Source organism: Malus domestica, chromosome 13 (assembly GCF_042453785.1).
Source record: "Malus domestica chromosome 13, GDT2T_hap1".
In the NCBI taxonomy this organism is placed as follows: domain Eukaryota; kingdom Viridiplantae; phylum Streptophyta; class Magnoliopsida; order Rosales; family Rosaceae; genus Malus; species Malus domestica.
In genome coordinates this window covers 13,805,500-13,832,804 of record NC_091673.1, presented here as the reverse complement: position 1 = coordinate 13,832,804, position 27,305 = coordinate 13,805,500, and the positions used below count along the sequence as shown (strand labels likewise).

The 27,305-nt window shown below is 34.7% G+C and overlaps 2 protein-coding genes across 2 annotated transcripts; both read right to left on the bottom strand.

Annotated features, from left to right (window-relative positions):
- Positions 1-2,455: 2,455 nt before the first annotated feature.
- LOC103452985 (CASP-like protein 1D1) lies at positions 2,456-5,018 on the bottom strand. Its single transcript, XM_008392509.4, has 3 exons — positions 4,388-5,018; positions 2,996-3,122; positions 2,456-2,895 (listed from the first exon to the last, which is right to left on the bottom strand). The coding sequence occupies exons 1-3, from the start codon at positions 4,636-4,638 to the stop codon at positions 2,668-2,670; spliced, it is 606 nt and encodes a 201-aa protein (XP_008390731.1). The 5' UTR covers positions 4,639-5,018; the 3' UTR covers positions 2,456-2,667.
- A 2,637-nt stretch (positions 5,019-7,655) lies between these two features.
- LOC103452986 (CASP-like protein 1) lies at positions 7,656-9,404 on the bottom strand. The gene is made up of 3 exons (XM_008392510.4): positions 9,080-9,404; positions 8,335-8,458; positions 7,656-8,113 (listed from the first exon to the last, which is right to left on the bottom strand). The coding sequence occupies exons 1-3, from the start codon at positions 9,268-9,270 to the stop codon at positions 7,838-7,840; spliced, it is 591 nt and encodes a 196-aa protein (XP_008390732.1). The 5' UTR covers positions 9,271-9,404; the 3' UTR covers positions 7,656-7,837.
- Positions 9,405-27,305: the final 17,901 nt, after the last annotated feature.

Sequence of the window (27,305 nt, the reverse complement as noted above, 5' to 3'; positions counted from 1 at the left end):
ACATTTGCATTCGCTTTCTTCGCATATTGAAGATGGAAACCATGTCATAATTCCTTTGTGATTTTGGTTATGTTAATACATCATTAAAAACCCAGGAAACAGGTCTGCATTTGCAACAGCAACTAATTCTCATTCATTTGCACTGAGAAGAGAACACGTGAATGTAACGATACAACACGAATCAATACCTTAGACTGCAATTAGGCAACCAAACCGAGTATCAGCTGCATAATAAGGCATTCATATAGTTTGTCAATCATGTGGGTCCGATGTTTGTATTGCAACGGTTGATACAAATTAGGGAACAAAACACGACTTACCACATCAAGAAATGCAAAATGGAGCAACAACTTTGGTGGGAAAATTGGCTTCCAGATGACTGAAATGGATGCTAGTGTTGTAAGAAGAGCTTAGAGGCCTGCAACTGATAGAGCCACCACAAATTATCTAAAACAAGAAACATTAAACCTTGGTAATGCTTTGTGAATAGGGATGGGCAACGGTTATGGCGGGCGAGTAACCGCAGTTATTTACCCATAACCGTTTATACTCGTACCCGCATAACTGTTTACCAGTTGGGTAATTGCCTAAACGGTTATACTCATACCCATAACCGTTTATAAACGGTTAACCATATCCATAACCGTATACTCATTTAATCGTAATCGTTTAATATCCGTTTACCCATTTATCCTTTTTAACCCGTTTATCTTTCTTTTTTTTACCATTACCCATTTTTCACCCGTCTATATGTTTTTTAACAACTTGAAAATTAAAAAAAAAAATTGTCATAATTTTCTTTTTTTTGACAATTAAACACCATTATAGGTACTTCATCATACATTTCCATATTTTAATTTTTTTAAGTCCTTATACCATTCCAATAATTGAAATAATAGTTTACAGACGATATTTTTAACTGTTACCAATGAAGGTAAATATAATATTTGCTAAGTATTATTGGGTTACAAAAATTGTTTAAAAGACATTTCTGTCAAAACATTTTTGTCAATTTCACGGTTACCCGCAAGAAATTTAAATTAATTTAGCCAATTTCTTAATGATGAGAATCATCATTCCTGTAGCAGTGTTATTAAGAGAATGACCGATGAATTCCTTGCTAATTTATTGAGTGCTAAGTATTATTGGATCGAGAACATGATTTGTGTTAGTTATATATATATAAAATAAATAGGTAAATGGTTACCCGTTTATAACCGTGGTTAATACCTATAACCGCTCATTTACATTTCGTGGGTAAACGGTTATACCCATAACCGTTTATTTATCTAAATGGTTACCCATAAACGTAACCGTTTAATTTAAATAGACGGGTAACCGCGGTTACACATAACCAATGAGTATTTGCCCATCAATATTTGTGAATAACTAGAATACGATAAATTTATTTGGACAGACTTCCTGCAACTGTCACTCACTGCCACACTTTCTAGTACACGTGAACTGGATAATGGTAGTTTTTCTTTTTTTTTCTTTTTTTTTTCTGGTAAACAATGATAGTTTATGTTTGCCACATGATTGATTGTGGTTGTACGCAAATAATGCAATGTTCTCTCCTTGTGGAGACCACAACTAATTGATAAATTAGATACCCCAATTTTGTTATGAAGAAATTGTTGCATGTTTGATCCATGCTACCCGTAAGATTATTAGAAAATTGTATTGTGGGGTGAGTGACATGCATGGGGTTGCAAATTCAACTTGATGCCATTCAATTATTATGCTTTTAGAAAGGCTCACTGGTAGCGTTCCAAACCAATCATGCGATTTTATTTATAAAAAAAAAAATTAGAATACGTAGCAACGTGTGATAAGTTTGAGACATTATCAACTATGTGTCTCCTTTTGTTCAAGTCCATTTCACAAGTTTAAGTACACCTTGCTCTAAGTCTAAGAAGATATATTATATATTAAAAAAAAAAAAAAAAAAAGAGTACTAAATTTAGATTAAATCAAATTAGAACGCCAGGATGAGATCAGTTGTACAGTGATCGAAGATAAAGTCAGATTCTACTTTCTAAAAAATTGTTTCTTTTGCAAAAGAAAAGAAGATTAGATGGAATCCATGTTAAGGGAAGGAAAAGTAAAGATTAATTAAAAACTAAAAGATCTACCATGAAATCCTTCCGATACATGTTCTTAGCTAGGGAGAAAAGCGCACACACAAATACAGCGTATCCAATGCAGTTCAATCCTCCACGATCGCTACATACTTTTGCATTCGCTTTCTTTGCATATCGAAGAAGACGGAAAACATGTCGTAATTCCTTTGTGATTTTGTTATGTTAATACATTAGTAACTGGTCTGCATTTGCAACAGCAAATAATTCTCATTCGTTTGCACATATAGAACACGTGAATGCAACGATACAACATGAATCAATACCTTAGACTGCAAGTAGATAACATTTACAATTTAAAAGAAGCTGTAAAATAAGAAATCCAAATTCTAAACTTCCACCATAGGTCTTAGAAACAATACAAGACAAATCAGAGACAAGATATACCATACAGGTAGGCAACATTTACAAAATAAAAGAACCTCTAAACATACACAAATGCAAACACTAAGGTTCGATAAGGCACGCGCGCACACTAGTTGAAGGCATACTGTGGGTAGGATTCTAATACATTTAGTTATCTTCTTCAATCTTGGCGAATTTTTTTGTGAAGGGTGAAAGTTGAGAGCCAGACCAGAAGAACCAGCAAGACCGAGGCAAACAGCGAGGTAGCGAGGGAGCCTGCTATGTGCTTACAGTACTTGTCAAAAGCTGAGCACACCTTCTGCCACATCACATGTTCATTACCCTTGTATCCGATATAAGCAACACCCCCGGCTGTGCCGGTGGCTGAGGCAACCAAACCAAGTATCAGCTGCATAATATGGCATTCACACATATAGTTTGTCAATCCTGTATGTCCGATGTTTGTATTGCACCTGTTGGTACAAATTAGAGAGCAAAACACAACTTACCACATCAAGAAATGCAAAATGGAGCAACAACTTTGGTGGGCAAATTGGCTTCCAGATGACTGAAATGGATGCTAGTGTTGTAAGAAGAGCATAGAGGCCTGCAACCGATAAAGCTGCCACAAAGTATCTAAAACAAGAAACATTAAACCTAGGTAAACGTTTTGGGATTAGATATTCACATGTAATCTTTTGTGAATAATTAGAATACAATAAAATAATTTGGACACACTTTGTAATACATGTAGACTCTACCTGTGTTAGAATAATGATAGTTTATGTTTGCCACATGATTGATTGTGGTTGTATGCAAATAATGCAATGTTTTCTCCTAGTGGAAACCACTACTGATTGAGAAATTAGATGACCCAATTTTGTTATGAAGAAATTGTTGCGTTTTTGGTCCATGCTATCCCTAGATTATTATGAAATTGTATTTTGGGGTGAGTGACATGGACGGGGTTGCAACTTCAACTTGATGCCATTTAATTATTTTGCCTCTAGGACAAAGCTCAGTGAGCGTCTCAAACCAATCATGCGATATTATTTAAAAAAATTAAAATATTTAGTTACGCGTGATAAGTTTGGAATAGGAGTCATCTGTTCCATATTCACAAGTGTAAATCTCTTGCTCTAAGTCTAAGAAGATATATTGTATATTAAAAAAAATAAAGGATCTACCATGATTAAAGATAAAGTCAGATTCTACGTTCTTAAAAACAAAAAATTCTTTTGCACACAAAAAGAAGATTGGATGGAATCCATGACCATGTTAAAGGAAGGAAAAGTAAGATTAATTAGATTGATTAAACACTAAAGGATCTACCATGAAATACTTCCTATATATACAAACAAATACATGTTCCTAGCTACTAGCTACGGAGAAAAACACATACACACACAAATACAAATTCAATCATGAGTATTTTACTGTTCTACTGACATAAGTTAATCCAGCTCATCCGCTAATTAAACTGATTAAATTAATCATGGAGATAAAAGTCGATTCGTAGTAAACCCGGATTTGTCAATATACAGATCGGGTAAAACTATTCAGAGTTGTAGAAAAAAGTCGGACAATAGTAGGTATCATATTCGATCAGAAGAATATAACAAGAAAGAAAATTTTAGTTATTCCTTGACTATCAAGAAATTTCGTTTATTCGATTCTCCTGGAGAGAATATTTGTTCAACTTTTAATAGAATTAATTAGAGGGCACCAAGAGTGTTTTCTGTGCCAAAGAAGAGTAATCAAACACCTTGAAACCTTTACCTGCAACTATATATATATATATATATATATATATATATATATATATATATATATATATATATATATATATAAGTTATTTTACTAAATTATATGTGCATGTTCGGGTGCTTGAAGTTACTCACATGAAAGCAGGAGAGTGATTAAACTTGGCCTTAACTGGGAAACGACCTCGGAATACTGTTTGCTTGCTAGTGACCATGACCAACACACTTGTCAGTGATGCTGCGAACACTAAGAACCTGATAGCCACATCAGCTAGAAAGAGGTAGTCGGGTTTAGGGGGAGGAGGCGTGGCTTCGGACTCCTCCTTTGATGGCGGTGGGACTACCTTGGTGGCGGTTTCTGGGTCAGCTGGCTTATCCGTGGTTCCCATGGAAGCTGCGGGTATCTAGTGCTCAAATAAGTTGCTGAAGCAGAAGTCCAAGTGTAGTACTTGTAGTAGTAAATGGTGGTGGTGGATACATGGAAGATATTGGACTATGAACATGTATTTTTATATGATGTTTGGGGCACACTAAAATGGTTCAAATCCAAATTTGGTTGGAGTTTCCTGTACGCCAAGTGAATTGATATGAAAAAGGGTTTAGTTGGTTGGGTGTGAACCATTTGATCATTATCTGATAGACCATAGACTTCCTTGCTTTATTTTCTCTCCTAAATGTCACTAAATAAATGATTAGGTTAGAATAGTACAGAGCAAATGATAGCTTTCTTATAAAAATTATAATTAAAAGAAAATTATACCATTTAGTCTCTATCTCAGAGGGAAAAGATCAGAAATGGACTGGGGTAATAGGAAACTAAATTGAACTTGTTGTATTAACCAAAAAATATAAATAAATTGCATTTGTTGTATGGTTATATTTTGTAAGATGAATTGTCGATTTAGTCCTTGAATTATTTATGAATTATTTTTTTAGAAAAACAAGTCCCTCAACTCATTACAAAGAGCCAATTTCATTCTTGCCGTTAGATTTCAAACTTTTTCATGTAATTTTCTATTAATTTAGGTTATATGACTTGCACATGACATAATTTGAAGGGTAAAATTGCCATTTCATCGCTCATGACACAACTAGGAGAAACATCCATCTCCCCATTTTTCCTGCTCAATTTTCCCCAGTTTTGAAAACTTTAAAGCCTAGTTTGCAACTTTTTTAGTTGGGAATCTGCCTATTAGCTAGGGTGAGGAAACGTAAATTCAAGACTTTGAGTGCAACGCTCAATGCTCTTAAACTGTGTTACAAACTCTTTGCAGCTTAAAGTGGTTAATTAAGAACTTATATATTTTTGCATACACGATTTTGTGTTTTATTCCCTCTCCATTGGTCAACGTGAGATGTTACAATCCACCCCCCTTAGGGGTCCGACGTCCTCGTCGGCACATTCGTATTGAACGGCAGAGTTGCTCTGATATCTTTCTGTCACATCCTAGGCTTGACTCCGCCGTAACACGATATTGTCCGATTTGGACCCCGGCCACGCCCTCACGGTTTTGTTTCTGGTAACTTACGAGAACAACTTCCTAGTGAGTCACCCATTCTGGGATTGCTCTCACCCAAACTCACTTAACTTCAGAGTTCCTACGGAATCCGAAGCCAGTGAGTTCCCAAAGGGCCTCGTGCTATATGGAGGTGAGCATGTACATAAAAGGCACACCACCCCCTTTCCGTTGGTCGATGTGGGTGTTACAAAAGACAAATATTTCTTACTCAAGTACTTTCCAAACCCCATATCCGTCATGTTATCTTGACAAATTACAATTGCGTGCACTAGGGTTTAATTGTAGTTTAAAGTCACATCAAACACATAATTTGCGTGGTGTTATTCCAACCTTTAGAACCGCTAATTATTAGTATTCTTTCTCTTTATCCTATTTTTTTCTTCCACCCGGATATTAGATTATGCACTAATAATGATGAAGAAATTGAATTAAGTTTAAGCTAATTCTGCTTAATTTGTTTCTTTTTCCCCATTCGGATCAACCAAACAGAATACAAATACTATGGGCGCTGATCTGACGTAAAACAAAGGCAAATGTCTCTTTCTCTTTTCTTTTAATTTTTTAATCAAACATAAATGATTGAAAGAAAAATTATATGACAAATATTAAGGAAACTCTCTCAAAAGTGAGACCTTTCGTAGACTCTGTCACCTCATATTTTTTAACAATGTTTGATAATGTTGGCATGAAAATTAACGTTAAACTGTGAGGTAACAGAGAATTCATAAAAAGTCTAACTTCTGAAAGAATCTCCTTAACATTTTTTTTCATATAGTTTTTCTTCCAATCATTTGCGTCTGATTAAAAAATTAAAAGAAAAAAGAAAGAGACATTTGCCTTTGTTTTTACGTGAGATCAGCACCCATATTATTCTTATTCTGCTTGGTTGATCCGAAGGGGGAAAAAGGAAACAAATTAAAGCAGAATTAACTTAAACTTAATTCAATATCTTAATCATTATTAGTGCATAATCTATTATCCGGGTGGAAGAAACAAAATATGATAAAGAGAAAGAATACTGATTCTAGAGATTGGAACAACAACACGCAAATTATGTGTTTGATGTGACTTTTAACTACGAATTAAACTATAGGTATTATCATAGTGCACACAATTGTATTTTGCTTCTCTCCCAAGAAAGTGGCCAACCTTTTCTTTTGATCTGTAATCTGTATATATCACCTACCATTCAAGTTCAAGCGAGAGACCTTCAAGAAAGCTTTTCAGCTAACTACTTCCACATAACCTTCAAGAAATTCAGTGCAGAAAGATGATGATGGAATCATTATAATAATAATAATGTTCATCTCTAGACGGACACTTCAGAGTGTGAAAATAGGTGGATTATAAGATATGGATCTTATCCTTTTTGTGTGTGAAAATAGTCTACGTAGTGTTGGTTGAACGAAATGGGTGTTTATATATTATGAGTTACGTAACCATCACTTGGGTCACTCCTGCTTTCACTAAATAAGTAATTATGTATCTCATGAATTTTTCTTTTTCACTTTTTGGGTATACAATTTAGGCATACCCATATAGGCTTGTTCGATCATGTTTTGGAATTAGTTACTGTAAACGCCTCCAATTTAAGCTCAATAAAACGTGTCCATTCATCTATTTCTAATCTTGAATTGATATGAGAGAAGCTACGGAAATGGATCTTAGAGTGTCTCTATGGTTTGACAGGTCTTACGTATTCATTTAGTCATTGTAGAGATACGTATGGCAGTAGTTACCGACCCTTTACGCACTTTTGTGATAGTCCGTGCTTAACTTAATAGTACACTGTCTCTATTAATTTTGTTGGCGGAAGTAATGAATTTAAATCTCCTTAAAGATGGATATTGGATAAGAAGGAAGAAAGAGCCTCATGAATTCCAAAATTCCAGAAATGTTTATGATCATATATTATTAACCATTACAAACTCACGCTATATTACAATAAGAGAGAGCTAGCATACATTATAAGTACAATTAATACGGGATGTTTGGATCACAACACTCAGGTCCGCGCATACACACGCATATACATACATACGCGCGTACAGAAAATGTTTCTAAAGCGTTAAGTAGGTGTCCCTGATACTAATTGAAACTGTGGTGGTGGGCTGATCCGTTTGGAGGAGATCCTTTTGGATAGAGTGATGACGGAGGTCCACAGAAGCAAGACAAGCAAAATGGAGGCTACTAAAGAAACCCCGAAAGAGACCCCGAGATGTCGACAGAATTTGTTGTAAGCATAGCAGGAATCCGACCATCTAAAATCTTCATTGCCCCTTAGCAAGATATATGCAACACTTCCAGTAGTGCCTGTGGCCGACGCTATGATCCCCAATATCAACTGTGTCACATATTTTGCCAAGATTAGTTATACATATACCTTTATTTTTATGTAGATGTTTGTTCTTACTATACAAAAGTACTCGCCAGATCGTGAATATGGATCGTTGGTAAATTTGATTAATGATTTGGATGTATAATTTAAATTCAGTCTATTATTAGCATATAAGCATAGAGAGAGAGAGAGAGAGAGAGAGAGAGAGAGAGAGCGAGCGAGCTAACCACATCAAAAATCGCAAAAAGGACCAAGACTGCTGAGGAAGCTGGTGCTAAGATAACTAAAAAGGATGTGAACATGGTAATGAGACCATAAAGCCCTGAAAGAGATAATGCTGCAACATAGTATCTGCACGCACGTACGGTTTCATTAGTTTCAAATTAAGGTTTCGGTGCTACTTAAACTTGCTCTCAATTCTTCAAACCTAAAAAAGGAAAAGCATATTCAACTAATATGCATACTGAAATCTGTGCCGGGTCTCGCATTTGTTACTTCGCAGGTTGATCGATCTAGGATACAAAATAATTCGATAATAAAATACATTGTCGCTACTCACAAAAGTGCACGTCTTACGTAAAGTTATCATGCTCCCTAATCGTCCTTATAGGTGGGGAAATAGAAACTCTCTACTTTTTGGGACGAATGTTAAGTTGGTGTGAAAATTCTCACTGTTAGTCTCAAAAAGTTTAAGATCGTTATCACCCAAATAAAATGTTTCAAGACTGAGGATGGGTGAAAGTCAGATCAAATTAGGCCAAGAGAAAATGAGCCAATAAAAAAGAGGGTGTATGAGAAAATGAGTTAACGAATTAAAAAGACAAGGACAAACGATCACACAAGCAAAATTTGGTTGGGCGGGTTCGGGCCTATCAATAAAACCCTAAACCCGAAATGCCAAAAATGTGTTTGATAATGCTTAACTGAAACAACCAAAAGTTCAAAGGTAAGTACATGATTCATCAAACTTACATGAAGGCCGGTGATTGAGTAAATTTAAAGGAAAGGGTTTCGTAGTAAGTTTGGCTGCTGTCAGTGTACCAATCTTCAGATTGCTTGCTACTTAACATGAACACAACACCAATCACAGATGCTGCAATCAATAAGCTCCTGAGAAGCAAACTGAAGCCGAAGTAAATCACAGGCTTGTTACTTGATCCCATCACTGTGATCGCGATCAGTCGATTTCTGTGGATCGATGCTATATGCTTCAAATACTGGCGCAATTGCCTCAATTAAAAATGTTGTTGGTTTTTAAGTACCAGATTATGGTCAGGAACATGTATACAAGCTATTTATGAAGAATGGGTTCAGAGGAATTTTAAGTTGACATTCTCTGCCGTGCTAATGAAATTAATTAGTTATATATCTGAGTTGTTTACTGTTGGTTGCGTACTGTATGTGAAACTTCTTTATCATCTCTTGGGGCCTGGCTGACATGATTATTTCATTTTTTAAGGTTGTTGTAATTGTTATTTTAAAAAATTCATTTTGCACTCTAAATTTTTTTTGTTTTGAGAAAATACATTTATGAGTACACAATAAAAAAAAGTGCCAATCAGCTCACCCTTTTTTAATTATTCTTTTATATTTGAAGTTAATTTATGTGAAATTTGTTAATGGGATGGTTGACATAGTATGTTTTGTAGGCTTTCAGTTGGTCTTATAGGCCTCGGTGATAGGGAGGATTGTCCTGGAATTTTAAGTTGACATTCTCTGCCGTGCGAATGGATTTAATTAATTATAATCTGAGTTGGTTACTAGTAGTTGCATACTATATGTCATGGATGGAGCCAAAAATATTTTTAGTGAGTCAACTTCGAATGATGAATTTAAATTAAAATTTTGAAAGAATGCTATCAATTTATTGTCCAACCTGATTTGAGTAACTAGTGTTTAGAAGGGTAAATTTGTAAACCATTAGCTAATGAGAAAATTACATAGCTCGAAATGGTAAGAGGGTAGGAAAAATATAGAACGTGAGAGGGTATTTTGAGTTTAGTGCTAAATTGAGACTTCATTTAGGAGTATATGGGTAATTTACAGTTTTAATTACACCATTTTTCCTAGCAAAAAGAGTTGAGTGGGGGCAGCTGCCCTTAGTGGGCACATCCTGCCCTGCCAGTGCTATATTTGAAACTTAATTATTTATCATCTCATGGGACATGACATGATTATTTCTTTTTCTAGGTTGTTGTGATTGCCACACCCCGATCTCGAGATATGTTTAGGATCAAGACGTGACGTCAGAAAGTACTTATTCAACTATCATGCTTCGCTTCCGAGACATGTCCAAAACAACCCAACGGTTCAATAGGGTAGCAACTTTTCTACTTCATGACTACATCTAACTTCTATGTTAGACTGCCTATGTAACCTAAGGTAAGATCAAGCCTTTCGTTGTTCATTGTTTCTCCGACATTTCCCATGGTACCATGAAACCAACTTTCACTTTCTGAATCTCACAAACGTATATTGTAATGTTACATATATTCTCTCTAATACAAAAAGAACTTGAAGGCAAACATTTTTGGACAGATGCATCTTCCTTGGCAGGCCTTGCACCTCATCATTTTTAAGTACTAAAATTAGCATTACTAAAGACCCGATAGCGCTGAGTGGGTCTATCTTGGTTAGTAGACCATATGTACTGCAGTTTGCATGCAAGTAGCACTTTACAGGAATTTACGCTTTTAAGCTTCATGCTGACAATAATGATAATGTGCAACCACTAGTATGAAGAGATAAATCAGGGATTATATTAGAATTATTACATAGAACTTGTACGTCTGTGTGATTAGATATTTATCTATCATGTGGAATCGATGCTTACAATTGTGATTCATATTGAAATGATGTATGTTGTATGATGTGTGATGATGTGACTACACCATGTAACAAAGTGGTACATGGATGGTCATACTTGGTTAATCTACATTGGGAGACCGAACTATTATGTGTTTGCTTATGATCATGCCTAGTTAATACGCATAAGGGGACTATATGTATTTTAGGGGTGATCTTGCTTGGTTAGTGAGGACGTGGTCGGGGCCCAAAGTGGACAATATCGTGCTACGATGGAGTCGAACCCGGGATGTGGTGGGGGCCTGGGCCAGGATGTGACAATTTGGTATCAGAGCCAATCCCTGGCCGGATGTGTGCCGACGAGGACGTCGGGCCCCTGAGGGGGGTGGATTGTAACATCCCACATTGCCCAGGGAAGTGAATCATGTAAGCCTTATATGTATATTCTCATTTCTACCTAACACGAGGCCTTTTGGGAGCTCACTGGCTTCGGATTCCATCGGAACTCCGAAATTAAGCGAGTTTGCGTGAGAGCATTCCCAAAATAGATGACCCACTGGAAAGTTCTCGTGTGAGGCCCCAATGTCAACTACATATACGTTGTTGGAAAGAAAACAAAAAACTGTCACCTATACATTAGTTTTGTGCTTAGTCAACCTCATTTGAAATAATAACATAAATTTATGTGGATGTAGCGCAGGTTATAGTAATTTTTTGAAGGCCACTCAACTGTTATGTTATTTGATACTGTCACATGGCAAGGACAATTAGCAAGTAAAGTTAATTTGGTGTGTATTGTGATTATTGTTTGAAAATATGTGACGTGGTCAAAAAGAGAGCAAGCTAACAACATCCTAGACAGGCACGGATCCAGAATTAAAAATTAGGGTGGGCTTAACCTCTAATTTTCCTCACCTAAAACTTTTGGCAAAGTCTCATATGTTTTTATATGATATTTTTGAAATTTTATACAACTTGTCAAACCTTGTATAATTATTTTTATATCATTATTTCCACTTCTTCAAGTACAATAACACTCATGAAAAAATCATATATAATATACATCAGGTGTATATGAAGTTTATGTATACAAAACAATGGTAGAAGAGAAGTATGAGGTGAACTGGTAAGAGTGAATCAGCTTCAGCTGGGTATAGCAAGATGGCTTAATGGATTAACTACCTATATATGTTTCTGCATCTCAAGTCTCGGGTGGGCTGCAGCACACCCCAGACAAGGCTGGGTCCGTGCCTGATCCTAGAGCAACATTAACTTGGAGATAGAGAGAGGGAGAGAGAACTAACCACATCAAAAAACGCAGAAGGAGCAGCATAGTTGCGGAAGCATGCGCAAATTAAGTAGATGACCAAACAAGACAACAACTCAATAACGACGTTACAAATGCCTGCCATAGATAATGCTACAACAATCTGCACCGTTTTATAATTCAAATTAAGCTTTGTAAAACTAATTAACAAAAGGTCCATTAACCCTCTCTCCTCCCATAGGTCTAATAAAATTTGACCTCTCAACCCTATCCATATATGATTATCTCTTTGTTTACTATAATAGTATTGACCCAAAGAGTAATGTTAGGGAGATTAAATTTTGAAACTAAATGATGTGTTATCAATATGAATAAGCACATTTATCAATGTTTAAGTAATAAACTAATCATCAACTTCCATGTTCTTTTTAGTTTCAAAACTTTATCTTGAAATTTAGTCTTCTTAACATTACCCATTAACCTAAGGGTACAATTAAAATGGCACAAAGGCGGGCAGAAATGGATTTACGCTAAACACACAATAGGTATGTGTTGGTCATGTGCTCGACAAAATATCTCACTTAAAAAGTTCGAAATTTTTTTGGTGCGCTACGCACGTTGTTTTTGGGATTCCAGAAGAATATGCATCCGCCACTACTAATTGTGCCTCCCACGACCGAACTTTCTAGCTGCGCCATAAATACATATATACTCTCATCACTGAATTTCCCCTTCATAAAAACGATTACCTAGCAAAAGATTTTAGCTTAGATGGATTAAAGTACTCTATCAAAGTTCGGGTTCAACTTCTCCCTTTTAATATCGGTGGTATAGAAACAATCATATTAAAGTATGCATTTGATATGCACAACACTTCACCCACTGTCACATCCTGGTCCGGGCCCCATCACATCTCGGGCTCGACTCCGCTATAGCACGATATTGTCCGCTTTGGGCCTCACCATGCCCTCACGGTTTTGTTTCTAGGAACTCACCCGAGAACTTCTCAGTGGGTCACCCATCATAAGATTGCTCTCACGAGTTCCTATGGAACCCGAAGCCAATGAACTCCCAAAATGCTTCGTACTAGGTAAAGATGAGAATATATATATAAGGCTTACATGATCCACTCCCCTGGGGATGTGGGATGTTACAATCCACCCTCTTAGGGCCCCAACGTCCTCGTCGGCACACTTTGGCTATGATACCAAATTGTCACATCTCGGTTCGGGCCCCACCACATCCCGAGCTCGACTCCGCCGTAGCACGATATTGTCCGTTTTAGGCCTCGACCACACCCTCACGGTTTTGTTTCTGGGAACTCACATGAGAACTTCTCAGTGGGTCACCCATCATGAGATTGCTTTCGCGCGAACTCACTTAACTTCAGAGTTCTGATGAAACCCGAAGCCAGTAAGCTCCCAAAATGCATCGTGCTAGGTAGAGATGGAAATATACATATAAGGCTTACAGGATCCACTCTTCTGGACAATGTGGGATGTTACAGTCTAAGTATAAACGTGTTGGTCAGATAACAATAATCAATATATACTGCTGTACTTTATAATATATGTAGTCAGAAACAAGCATGATACCCATATATCTATCTATAGCAGCCTACCCATTAGAATAATTGTGGAAGCAAAAATATGTCTAAATATGTGGCTCTAATTGTAAAGGGAGATGGAGGAAGAAGGTTTTTGTTTGATCACAGGTGATACACCGCAATCCGGAATGTCCACTAGGACTCCGAATCGAGCTGTGCTGGCCGACACCTGGAAGGTGACGAAGCCATAAAGTGTGATGATGTGGAAAAAGTAGATAAATTTAAACCTAAAAGTGTCTAAATACAAGAGTGTGCCGTGAGTGGAAATGAACCCATTTCACACGGGACGTCAGAGCATAAGTAAAGTACAGTAGAGTAGATTGAAAATCATACCATTGAAGGTAATCTCCAATACCAAGACTTGCCAAAAATCCTCGTAGATACGAAAGCTCTACTACTAGACTTGGAGGGATAAAACAAGAATGAGGTCAGAAAATAAAACTTTAATAAAAGTCTTCTCAACAATATAATCCCTCAACGTAACACCTGTTTAGCTTCTAGAAAATCATACTAAGGATAAACATGAAATCAAAAGTATACTAATATTACATCCAGAAGTATACCACATCACAGCATCTCATTAGCAATATAAATAATCAAGTGCTTAATAACTCATACTAGCATGCCAGTCGGAGTCACCTATGGTGATCTGTACGACGACAATTATATCTCATCAATTAATGCTAGCTCATAAGTCGGAGTCACCTATAGTGACCTGTACGACTATTCATATCTCATCACATATGCTAGCTCATCATATATCTCATACATATGCTAGCTCATCACATATTTCATCACATATGCTAGCTCATCCCATATTTCATCACATATGCTAGCTTATTAGATATTCCATCACATATGCATAGCCTGGCAATTCCTGACACGACCCGATAACCCGACACAACACGACACGAAATTAACAGGTGTTCGGGTCGACACGATAACGAAACGGGTCGTTATCGGGTAACTCGATAAGCACCTGTTAAAATAACGGGTTGTTTCGGGTATACACGTGGGTAACACGATACACGATAAGCAGAATATTAATTTAATAATTTTATAACCCTAAAAAAAATACTATAATTACTATATATATTAATTTAACAATTTTATACACCTAAAAACTATAATAATTATATATATATATATATTAAATTAACTATAATAATTATAATAATTATATATACTATAATAATTATACCCCCAAAATATTAACTATAATAGTTATATTTATATATATATATATATATTAAATTTTAAATTAAATTTTATACCCCTAAAAACTATAATAATTATACATACAAAATAAATAGATTTAAATCTACTTAATAAATAAATAAATATATATACACACACACACACCATTGAACTTCATGGGATACGAATTATACGAAACTAATTTCAACGATTCAACCGTCAAACTTGTTTGTATATGCTTCGAGATCGCATTAGCAAAAAATTACAAAAAACAAACATTCACAGATCAAGTAACGAGACAAAACTTTTTTACGGTTATAAACGAAAAATCACGATTTAACGGTTATTTTAACTCTGATTTTGATGATTTTTTACAGCTACACTCCTTCACCCTATATGAATACAATGAATGAATTCGATCTTCAATTTAAAATATTTACACTAGTGGATACCACAAAATCTTATGTTATACTTGATGAAAGTATAAATAAACTCTTAAGTGTTAGTGAATCTATTGTTTTGATGGGATACGCATTCTACGAAACTAATTTCAACGATCCAACCGTCACACATGTTTGTATATACTTCGAGATCGCATACGCCAAAAATTGCAAAAAACAAACATTCAGAGATCAAGTAACGAGACAAAACCTTTCGACGGTTATAAACGAAAAATCACGATTTAACGGTTATTTTAACTCCAATTTTGATAATTTGTTACAGCTACACTCCTTGACCCTATATGAATACAATGAATGAATTCGATCTTCAATTTAAAATATTTACACTAGTGGATACCACAAAATCTTATGTTATATTTAATGAAAATATGAATAAACTCTTAAGTGTTAGTGAATTTATTGTTTTGATGAGATACGCATTTTACAAAACTAGTTTCAACGATCCAACCATCAAACTTGTTTGTATATGTTTCGAGATCGCATACGCAAAAAATTGCAAAAAACAAACATTCAGAAATCAAGTAACGGGACAAAAAAATTCGACGGTTATAAACGAAAAATCACGATTTAACGGTTATTTTAATTCCGATTTTGATGAATTTTTACATTTACACTCCTTGACCCTATATGAATACAATGAATGAATTCGATCTTCAATTTAAAATATTTACACTAGTGGATACCACAAAATCTTATGTTCTACTTGATGAAATTATGAATAAACTCTTCAGTGTTAGTGAATCTATTGTTTTGATGGGATACGCATTCTACAAAACTAGTTTCAACGATCCAACCGTCAAACATGTTTGTATATACTTCGAGATCGCATACGCCAAAAATTGCAAAAAACAAACATTCAGAGATAGAGTAACAGGACAAAACTTTTTTACGGTTATAAACGAAAAATCACGATTTAACGGTTACTTTAACTCCGATTTTGATAATTTTTTACAGCTACACTCCTTGACCCTATATGAATACAATGAATGAATTCGATCTTCAATTTAAAATATTTACACTAGTGGATACCACAAAATCTTATGTTATACTTAATGAAAATATTAATAAACTCTTAAGTGTTAGTGAATATATTGTTTTGATGAGATACGCATTTTTTGAAACTAGTTTCAACGATCCAACCGTCAAACTTCTTTGTATATGCTTCGAGATCGCGTATGCCAAAAATTGCAAAAAACAAACATTCAGGGATCAAGTAAAGGGACAAAACTTTTCGACGGTTATAAATGAAAAATCACGATTTAACGGTTATTTTAACTCCGATTTTGATGATTTATTACAGCTACACTTCTTGAACCTATATAAATACAATGAAAGAATTCGATCTTCAATTTAAAATATTTACACAAGTGGATACCACAAAATCTTATGTTATACGTAATGAAAATATTAATAAACTCTTAAGTGTTAGTGAATATATTGTTTTGATGAGATAGGCATTTTGCGAAACTAGTTTCAACGATCCAACCGTCAAACTTGTTTGTATATGCTTTGAGATCGCATATGCCAAAAATTGCAAAAAACAAACATTCAGAAATCAAGTAACGGGACAAAACTTTTCGACGGTTATAAACAAAAAACCACGATTTAACGGTTATTTTAACTCCGATTTTGATGATTTTTTACAGCTACACTCCTTGACCCTATATAAATACAATGAATGAATTCGATCTTCAATTTAAAATATTTACACTAGTGGATACCACAAAATCTTATGTTATACTTGATGAAAGTATAAATAAAATCTTTAAATGTTAGTGAATCTATTGTTTTGATGGGATACACATTCTACGAAACTAGTTTCGACGATCCAACCATCAAACTTGTTTGTATATGTTTTGAGATCGCATATGCCAAAAATTGCAAAAAACAAACATTTAGAGATAATGTAACGGGACAAAACTTTTCGACGGTTATAAACGAAAAATCACGATTTAACGGTTATTTTAACTCCGATTTTGATGATTTTTTACAGCTATACTCCTTGACTCTATATAAATACAATGAATGAATTCGATCTTCAATTTAAAATATTTACACTAGTGGATACCACAAAATCTTATGTTATACTTGATGAAAGTATGAATAAAATTTTTAAATGTTAGTGAATCTATTGTTTTGTTGGGATACATATTCTACGAAACTAGTGTGAACACGGAAAATTCCTGAAACGAAAGAGACAAGAACAACGTGCACAAACAAATATTTGTATTTGATGATTTTGGGTTACAATCTCTCTCTATTTTGATCCTCTGATTCGATCTCCGTAAGGTGTGTATTTGTGGATGTGTGATTGATCCAAAGGGCCGTTGGGCTTGATCTAAGGATGAACGTTCTTCAAGGGCCGTGGACTTGATCTTGAAGGTGGATTTGAGCGGATCTTCAAATGGGCTTTTGGGCTTGATCTTTGAAGAATAGTGATGAACGGATCTCCAAGGGCTTTTGGGCTTGATCTTGAAGAACGGTTGGACGTGTGGATTTGTTGATGTTGTTGATCCAAGGGGCCGTCGGGGCTTGATCTTAGAAGAACGATGAACGAAGAACGAAGAACACTTTCTTCAAGGGCCGTCGGGGCTTGATCTTGAATTGGTGGATGATTGTTGATCCAAAGGGCCGTTGGGGCTTGATCTTGGAAGAACGATGAACGATGAACGAAGAACGAAGAAGGCTTTCTTGATTCTTCGGGAACCTGGATGCTTGAGAGCTTCGGAGTTTCAGAGCTTTAGAGCTTCAAGGTGTAATATGAATTGGTCCCTTAAATGAATGAAATGGGCTTGTATTTATAGAATTTTCCAATGCCTAATTTTGAATATAATATCCCAGATGAAATAAGTCGTTTCTGCCAGGTGTTGACACGTGTCCTATTTGATGACTTTTCCAACTCATTTCAATTTTCGTTGAGTCACACGCTACGTGTAAAATTTATGTAATACATGAGCGTTGACACTTTGGTTTATCGGTCAACATTTATTTACGAAATTTCGATGTCTACAACTAGTTTCGACGATCCAACCGTCAAACATGTTTGTATATACTTCGAGATTGTATATGCCAAAAATTGCAAAAAAAAAACATTCAGAGATCAAGTAAGGAGACAAAACTTTTCGATGGTTATAAACGAAAAATCACGATTTAACGGTTATTTTAACTCCGATTTTGATAATTTTTTACAGCTACACTCCTTGACCCTATATGAATACAATGAATGAATTCGATCTTCAATTTAAAATATTTACACTAGTGGATACCAAAAAATCTTATGTTATACCTGATGAAAGTATGAATAAAATCTTTAAATGTTAGTGAATCTATTGTTTTGATGGGATATGCATTCTACGAAACTAGTTTCGACGATCCAACCGTCAAACATGTTTGTATATACTTCGAGATTGTATATGCCAAAAATTGCAAAAAATAAACATTCAGAGATCAAGTCACGCGACAAAACTTTTCGACGGTTAAAAACGAAAAATCACGATTTAACGGTTATTTTAACTCCGATTTTGATAATTTTTTACAACTACACTCCTTGACCCTATATGAATACAATGAATGAATTCGATCTTCAATTTAAAATATTTACACTAGTGGATACCACAAAATCTTATGTTATACTTGATGAAAGTATGAATAAACTCTTAAGTGTTAGTGAATCTATTGTTTTGATGGAATACGCATTCTACGAAACTAGTTTCAACGATCCAACCGTCACACATGTTTTTATATACTTCAAGATTGCATACGCCAAAAATTACAAAAAACAAACATTCAGAGATCAAGTAACGAGACAAAACTTTTCGACGGTTATAAACGAAAAATCACGATTTAACGGTTATTTTAACTCCAATTTTCATAATTTTTTACAGCTACACTCCTTGACCCTATATAAATACAATGAATGAATTCGATCTTCAATTTAAAATATTTACACTAGTGGATACCACAAAATCTTATGTTATATTTAATTGAAATATGAATAAACTCTTAAGTGTTAGTGAATTTATTGTTTTGATGAGATACGCATTTTGCAAAACTAATTTCAACAATCCAACCGTCAAACTTGTTTGTATATGCTTTGAGATCGCATATACCAAAAATTGCAAAAAAAACACATTCAGAGATCAAGTAACGGGACAAAACTTTTCGACGGTTATAAACAAAAAATCACGATTTAACGCTTATTTTAACTCTGATTTTGATGATTTTTTACAGCTACACTCCTTGACCCTATATAAATACAATGAATGAATTCGATCTTCCATTTAAAATATTTACACTAGTGGATACCACAAAATCTTATGTTATACTTGATGAAAGTATAAATAAAATCTTTAAATGTTAGTGAATCTATTGTTTTGATGGGATACACATTCTACGAAACTAGTTTTGACGATCCAACCGTCAAACTTGTTTGTATATGCTTTGAGATCGCATATGTCAAAAATTTCAAAAAACAAACATTCAGAGATCATGTAACGGGACAAAACTTTTCGACGGTTATAAACGAAAAATCACGATTTAACGGTTATTTTAACTCCGATTTAGATTATTTTTTACAGCTATACTCCTTGACCCTATATAAATACAATGAATGAATTCGATCTTCAATTTAAAATATTTACACTAGTGGATAGCACAAAATCTTATGTTATACTTGATGAAAGTATGAATAAAATCTTTAAATGTTAGTGAATCTATTGTTTTGTTGGGATACATATTCTACGAAACTAGTTTCGACGATCCAACCGTCAAACATGTTTGTATATACTTCGAAATTGTATATGCCAAAAATTGCAAAAAAAAAAAAACATTCAGAGATCAAGTAAGGAGACCAAACTTTTCGATGATTATAAACGAAAAATCACGATTTAACGGTTATTTTAACTCCGATTTTGATAATTTTTTACAGCTACACTCCTTGACCCTATATGAATACAATGAATGAATTCGATCTTCAATTTAAAATATTTACACTAGTGGATAGCACAAAATCTTATGTTATACTTGATGAAAGTATGAATAAAATCTTTAAATGTTAGTGAATCTATTGTTTTGATGGGATATGCATTCTACGAAACTAGTTTCGACGATCCAACCGACAAACGTGTTTGTATATACTTCGAGATTGTATATGCCAAAAATTGTAAAAAATAAACATTCAGAGATCAAGTAAAGCGACAAAACTTTTCGACGGTTAAAAACGAAAAATCACGATTTAACGGTTATTTTAACTCCGATTTTGATAATTTTTTACAGCTACACTCCTTGACCCTATATGAATACAATGAATGAATTCGATCTTGAATTTAATATATTTACACTAGTGGATATACTTAATGAAAATATTAATAAACTCTTTAAGTGTTAGTGAATATATTGTTTTGATGAGATACGCATTTTGCGAAACTAATTTCAACGATCCAACCGTCAAACTTATTTGTATATGCTTCGAGATCGCATATGCCAAAAATTCCAAAAAACAAACATTCACAGATCAAGTAATGAGACAAAACTTTTCGACGGTTATAAACAAAAAATCACGATTTAACGGTTATTTTAACTCCGATTTTGATGATTTTTTACAGCTACACTCCTTGACCCTATATAAATACAGTGAATGAATTCGATTTTCAATTTAAAATATTTACACTAGTGGATACCACAAAATCTTATGTTATACTTGATGAAAGTATAAATAAAATCTTTAAGTGTTAGTGAATCTATTGTTTTGATGGGATACGCATTCTATGAAACTAGTTTCGACGATCCAACCGTCAAACATGTTTGTATATACTTCGAGATTGCATATGCCAAACATTGCAAAAAACAAACATTCAGAGATCAAGTAACGAGACAAAACTTTTCGACGGTTAAAAACGAAAAATCACGATTTAACGGTTATTTTAACTCCGATTTTGATGATTTTTTACATCTACACTCCTTGACCCTATATGAATACAATGAATGAATTCGATCTTCAATTTAAAATATTTACATTAGTGGATACTACAAAATCTTATGTTATACTTAATGAAAGTAAGAATAAACTCTTAAGTATTAGTGAATCTATTGTTTTGATGAGATACGCATTCTACGAAACTAGTTTCAACGATCTAACCGTCATACTTGTTTGTACGCCAAAAAATTTCAAAAAACAAATATTTAAAGATTAAGTAACGGGACAAAACTTTTCGACGGTTATATACGAAAAATCACAATTTAACGGTTATTTTAACTCCGATTTTGATGATTTTTTACAACTACACTCCTTGACCCTATATGAATACAATGAATGAATTCGATCTTCAATTTAAAATATTTACACTAGTGGATACCACAAAATCTTATGTTATACTTAATGAGAGTACGAATAAACACTCTAGTGGGTCACTTTCATTAAGTTTTGAGTTCCATTGGCAATGTTTAAACTTTTGAGAAAGGCTTCACAACCTTGAAAACAAAAACGGTTTCATTTGTCATATCCTTGCACATTTAATATTTGTAATAGATTAGTAGTGTATGGATGTATTTTTTATGAGGCTCTTATTTTCGAGTGTAGATGTAGTCCTTAAACGACAAATGTGTTTTAATGTTTTGAAGTATTATTTATGTGACAATGTGTGGTATGTGCAAATTTAAGAAAAAAAAATATTTTTTTTAACGGGTCATAACGGGTCGGGTCACTTTACCCGTTGGGTAAAGTGACCCGACCTGTTAAGGACCCATTAAGATAACATGTGTGACACGACACGACCCATTAAGATAACAGGTGTTACACGAAAATGACACGAACACGACTGACACGACCCATTTGTCAGGCCTAATATTTCATCACATATGCTAGCTCATTACATATTTCATCACATATGCTAGCTCATCAAATATTTCATCATATATGCTAGCTCATAAGTCGGAGTCAACTCTAGTGACCTGTATGGCTTATCCATAGCTCAATAAGTATACCTGCACACGAGTTAGAACCACCTAAAATGGTCGGTACGACATGACTAGGTGTAATTAAATACGCTCAAGTGCTACAATCACATGAAGACTGTGCGAATAATCGCGGTCACCTACGAGTCGAAACCACCTATAATGGTCTGTACGACATGACTGTGCACCTACCTTGGATCCAAGGTGAGCATGAGGTGCGGGAGGTGAACATCACGTGAAGAATTGTGCCCTGGTCACGGGCGGGAGTACTAACACCGAGGTGCAGGTTTATAAGCTCTAAATGCATCTTATATGACATATACAACTCATAGGCAACCTGTACGACAATGTCGGAGTTGCCTAAAACATAATATAGTCATGCCATCACTCGATCATTTCAACTAATACCATAAACTCACCTGAACTTACCTGAGTGTCCTGCATTCGCCTTTGCACTTCAAAGCATTTACAATAATTATGTGCAGGTAATATACATATAGATAAACCATGATACAATCCAATACTCAACCATGTTATAGCATTTTTCCAATATATACATATATATATATATGTATAATGTGGCGTAAAATGCACAATCTATAACGCCCTACTACTGAATTATTTATTTTCGAAAATAATTGTATGGGATAAGTCCAACTAAACACTAGTTTAATTAACTATCATTACTTACGTTTCCTTATTTCAATTTCTTGATTCCTTCCACATTGATTTATGACCAACATCCAATCACTAAAAACATAAGGTTAAATCTCATATTTTCACCAATTTCCTTCACTTTACTCAATTCCCAAACAAGGTTTTTGTTTCAATTATTGTATGGTTGCATCTAACGTCTCATTAGACTGCCTACGTACCCTAAACAGGGATCAAGCCATTCGTAGTTCACAATAGTACTTCAAAGCATTCACAATAATTATACGCAATAAGCAATTTATAAACATTGTGGAATAGTCAATCATATATATATATATATATATATATAATATACAATAAAAAGGAAAAGACCGTTTACCTGAGGTCCGCGCTACGACTCCCTAGCACGCATATCGAGACATCATGAACCATTGTTGCCTATAACCAATTATCAAATCATATCTCAGAGTTCGTACCGATAAAATACACAATTTACATAAAACACATCCCTACGTAATTCAATTTGGAAGATCTGCATCACGGATTTCCGATCCATTGCTTCCAAAGATCCACATTATATCTCTAGAACAACATTCTAAAATCCCATTACGATCCAATGGTCGAATCTCCGCTACTTGCCAAAACTAAGTGGCAGTTAACCTTTTATTTCATGAACTTTCAAATTCAATTGGGGAAGATCTGTATATCGGATTCCCGATCTGTAAGTTCCTATGGTCCTCAAATATTACATACTATAACGTATTAAAGTTTGGTGATGATCCAACGGTCAGATCGTCGATTCATATTTTTACCAAGTAACATATCATAAAGAATTTAGGTTCAAACAATCAACCAATGTCATACTAACATCAAAACTGAACTCAAGACATCTAATTTAGCCTAAAAATAGCATCGACGGCCCCTTGGCCACGCGGCACCGTGGGTGGCGGTCGGCCGCCCCAACTCGCCGGAAAAACCAACTATTTCTTCTCAAACTTCACAGAAATGAAGATCTCATTAAGTGGAACAACTTTTATACCTGCCATGAAGTCCAAAAGTGGACGGAAGATGGTCAATTTTTTCCCACAAAGCCGGCGGGTGCCTAAAGCTTTCCGGCGTCGATTCGTCGTCTACAGTGGTCCAACGAGGTCAAGGTTGGTTGAGATTTTCTCATGGGATGATGGGCTACAAAGACCAAGTGGTGGCATCGGCCATTGCTTTGCCGATTCGCTGAAAATTTGAAAAGAGTGGCAAGACACGGTTTTGACGCGTCATATTTCATGGCTTCGCCCCACCACATATGGTGGTTTATAAAGGTGGTTCTTGGTTGGGTTTTGTAGAGGGGAATGAGAGCTTCAAGATGGTGGTGGTGGCGTCGAAAAACTCCACCGGAGTTGGCTGGAATCGGCCTTGGAAAATGGGAGCTCGCGGTGGGGTGGGTTGACGGGAAGGCTACTTTTTTTTTCTTTCTTTGTTTTTTTTCCTGATTTCAGATTGGGCTCCTCCACCTAAATTCTGATTGGTCACTTATATCCCTTCCTCACCTCAGATTGGTTACCATTCCCACATGGTGGGAGTTCAAAATTACTTAACAAAAAAAATAAGTAACCAATTTCAAACGTTTGTAACTATACCGTTATAATCCGGACTCGTAAACGGTTTTCACCTATGTGTTCGTAGTGACGAGTATTACTTAAATACTTTAAAAGAATAAGTCCTACATCTCTTAAACCAATGGTCAACGGAAGTCAAAGTCCTTGCCTCTTGGGTATTTTCGTAAATTCACGCTTTAAAGTTAATAAAAACGTAAAATTAGGGACGGGTTGTCACAACGGGTTTGAAGGAAAAATTTGGATGTTTGGTTACAATGATAGCAAAGTTTTTTTAAGAAAATTAAAGGGAATTGTTATTAGCTATCAAAAAAATTCATTATACACTCATCACAAGTGTATTTTTCTTTCTAATTATAGAAAATTTGAAGTGTAAAATGAGATTTGGAGTGTCATAACACTTCTCAAATTAAAATGACAGGTTTTTTTAATATTATTGGACCACAGGTACGAAACAAGTAAAATTGAACACTAACTAGTCAGTAACTGTATATTATAATTTGACATATCTATATGGAATAATATTTGGCTATCAAAAGATGAGTAGAAGTTTCTACTTAAAACTATTCGTTATCTATTCATAGAACTTCGTACTTATGATCGAATCTTTTCATATTATAAATCACTCTATAAAAATCGTCTCTGCAAAAAATCTATTAAAACTAAAGTCGTTGAGTCATCTAATTATATAAAAATAGATTAACAAAATTTGTAAAAGCATTACGAACGGTCTATATATATTTGCAATAGATTAACTAAACGACCTTAGTTTTAATTCATTTTTGCGGAGATAATTTTTACAAAATGATTCATAATATGAACGGTTCTGATCATAAGCACAAAGTTCTGTGTTTTGAACACGAAGAATTTTGAATACGAATCCTTACTCATTTTTTAGTACCCAAACATTATTGCTTTATTAATGCGTCAAACTTTTTTAGTTCAAGTAGGTTGGTTTATTGAATTTCAATCAACTACTTCACTAATGTTATGAATACTATTGGAGCCAGAGCTGATAATTAAAAGTCTCCAGACAAATTCAGGCTGGAATTAATGTTTGGTGATCTTTCAACTCTGAAATGTTTGTTAGAAGTAGGGTTAGTTATATCGATATAATATTGTCAACTTTCGATCGTCACATCTTCTAGTATATTACTATTAGGGTAATTGGTAAACCTTAGATATCAACATACTATGGCATCTTACGCATCATGTGACATTAGCAGTCATAGAAGTGCCTAATAAAAGTGGGGGATCATCTTTATCATTGAGAGGAAAACAGTCCGCATCTAGTAAGGCCCCGAGTGTAACTCCAAGTGGAGAAGTTACTCAATATATCTCTCTTCTCCATATTTTTTTTTCTCTTAATTCACTGCGATATGGGATTTATCTTAGTAGTACCTTAATTGATGCTTCACTATAAAATTAATTGTCAATATAAGAGTTGCCAAACTCTAGGTTCTATCATAAAACTAATTGACAATATGAGAAGTAATTCAACTCCTTAAGCATATGCAAAGTCTCTTTTTCCCCGATGTAGATTTCACTTTCGAGATTGTGTCAACTTAAAAGGATCTTATATCTAATTTCTTGACTAACCATTTAATTCATATATAGCTCCTAAAGTGGAGATGAAATTGACTTATTCCTAACATCTACATTCATCCATGCTAATCAATAAAAGATTAGGGAAGTTGAGAGATTGAAATATATAACCTACTGTCATTTTTTAAAATAATAATAATAATAATAATAATAACAAAAAGCCTTGTTCTTTCACACAGACTTTATTTACGTTGAATTATTTTATTTTCAGTTTAAAGCGGTTGACAATGGGTGGGGAATTTATTTATAAATGCCAAAATATGGGTCATAGCTTAGCCATGGATAGAATTGAAAAAATATTGGGTGGTATCTAGTGTAAAATCCAAGGCTTCACCAAAGGAGGCTGTCGAGCTGCGTTGGAAGTATATAAACGCAATCTCAAACTTTCACATTTGCCATAAAAACAACTTGGGAGCAGATTCTTCTCTTCTGACAAATCGCAGTTGCTGCCATCTGTGTCCAGTGTCCACACATGCACTCAAATTAGGGAACTTTAACGAAAAGCATTCGGTACTGTTCACTTTAACGAAAAACCACATTTTTACACTAAAAAGTCAATCCTGGTACTATTCACTTTACATTTTATTTTGTCATTATCATTAAAACTCAAAGTTTTCAAGCCATTTTTATTAGTTTTCCTCTCAAATTATAAGAAAATCATTGAAAAGGAGGACAAGTACGTATACCCAGCAATTATATATTTCAAAGCTTACTCTAAATCTCTGGTAATCCTCACTACTGAGCTAACCCTAGTAGCTTAAATATTTTAATCCCTTGTTCTGAAAGGTAAATAGATCAAACAAAGCATATGTATATATTGATGAAATTGAGGTTCCACCATAAAATCTGTTGATGCACAAAATCAATGAGGACTTTAGTACAATAGAAAGTGTTAAGTTTGTGACCTTCACTAGATTGCTCCGGTCACTAGTGTGGATAAGTATGTAAATGGATAGAGACAGGGAAGCAAACACAAGATGTACGTGGTTCACCCAAATTGGTTACGTCCACGGAGTAGAGGAGTTCTCATTAATTGTGAAGG

Bases quoted from the DNA above. Each gene is read 5' to 3' on its own strand.
- LOC103452985 (XM_008392509.4), bottom strand. From the start codon at position 4,638: ATGGGAACCACGGATAAGCCAGCTGACCCAGAAACCGCCACCAAGGTA. The intron at 3,123-4,387 runs GTGAGTAACTTC...TTCTTGTTTTAG, and splicing joins AATCACTCTCCTGCTTTCAT to ATACTTTGTGGCAGCTTTAT. The intron at 2,896-2,995 runs GTAAGTTGTGTT...CATATTATGCAG, and splicing joins ATTTTGCATTTCTTGATGTG to CTGATACTTGGTTTGGTTGC.
- LOC103452986 (XM_008392510.4), bottom strand. From the start codon at position 9,270: ATGGGATCAAGTAACAAGCCTGTGATTTACTTCGGCTTCAGTTTGCTT. The intron at 8,459-9,079 runs GTAAGTTTGATG...ACGTGCGTGCAG, and splicing joins ACTCAATCACCGGCCTTCAT to ATACTATGTTGCAGCATTAT. The intron at 8,114-8,334 runs GTTAGCTCGCTC...TATGTGACACAG, and splicing joins TTTTTGCGATTTTTGATGTG to TTGATATTGGGGATCATAGC.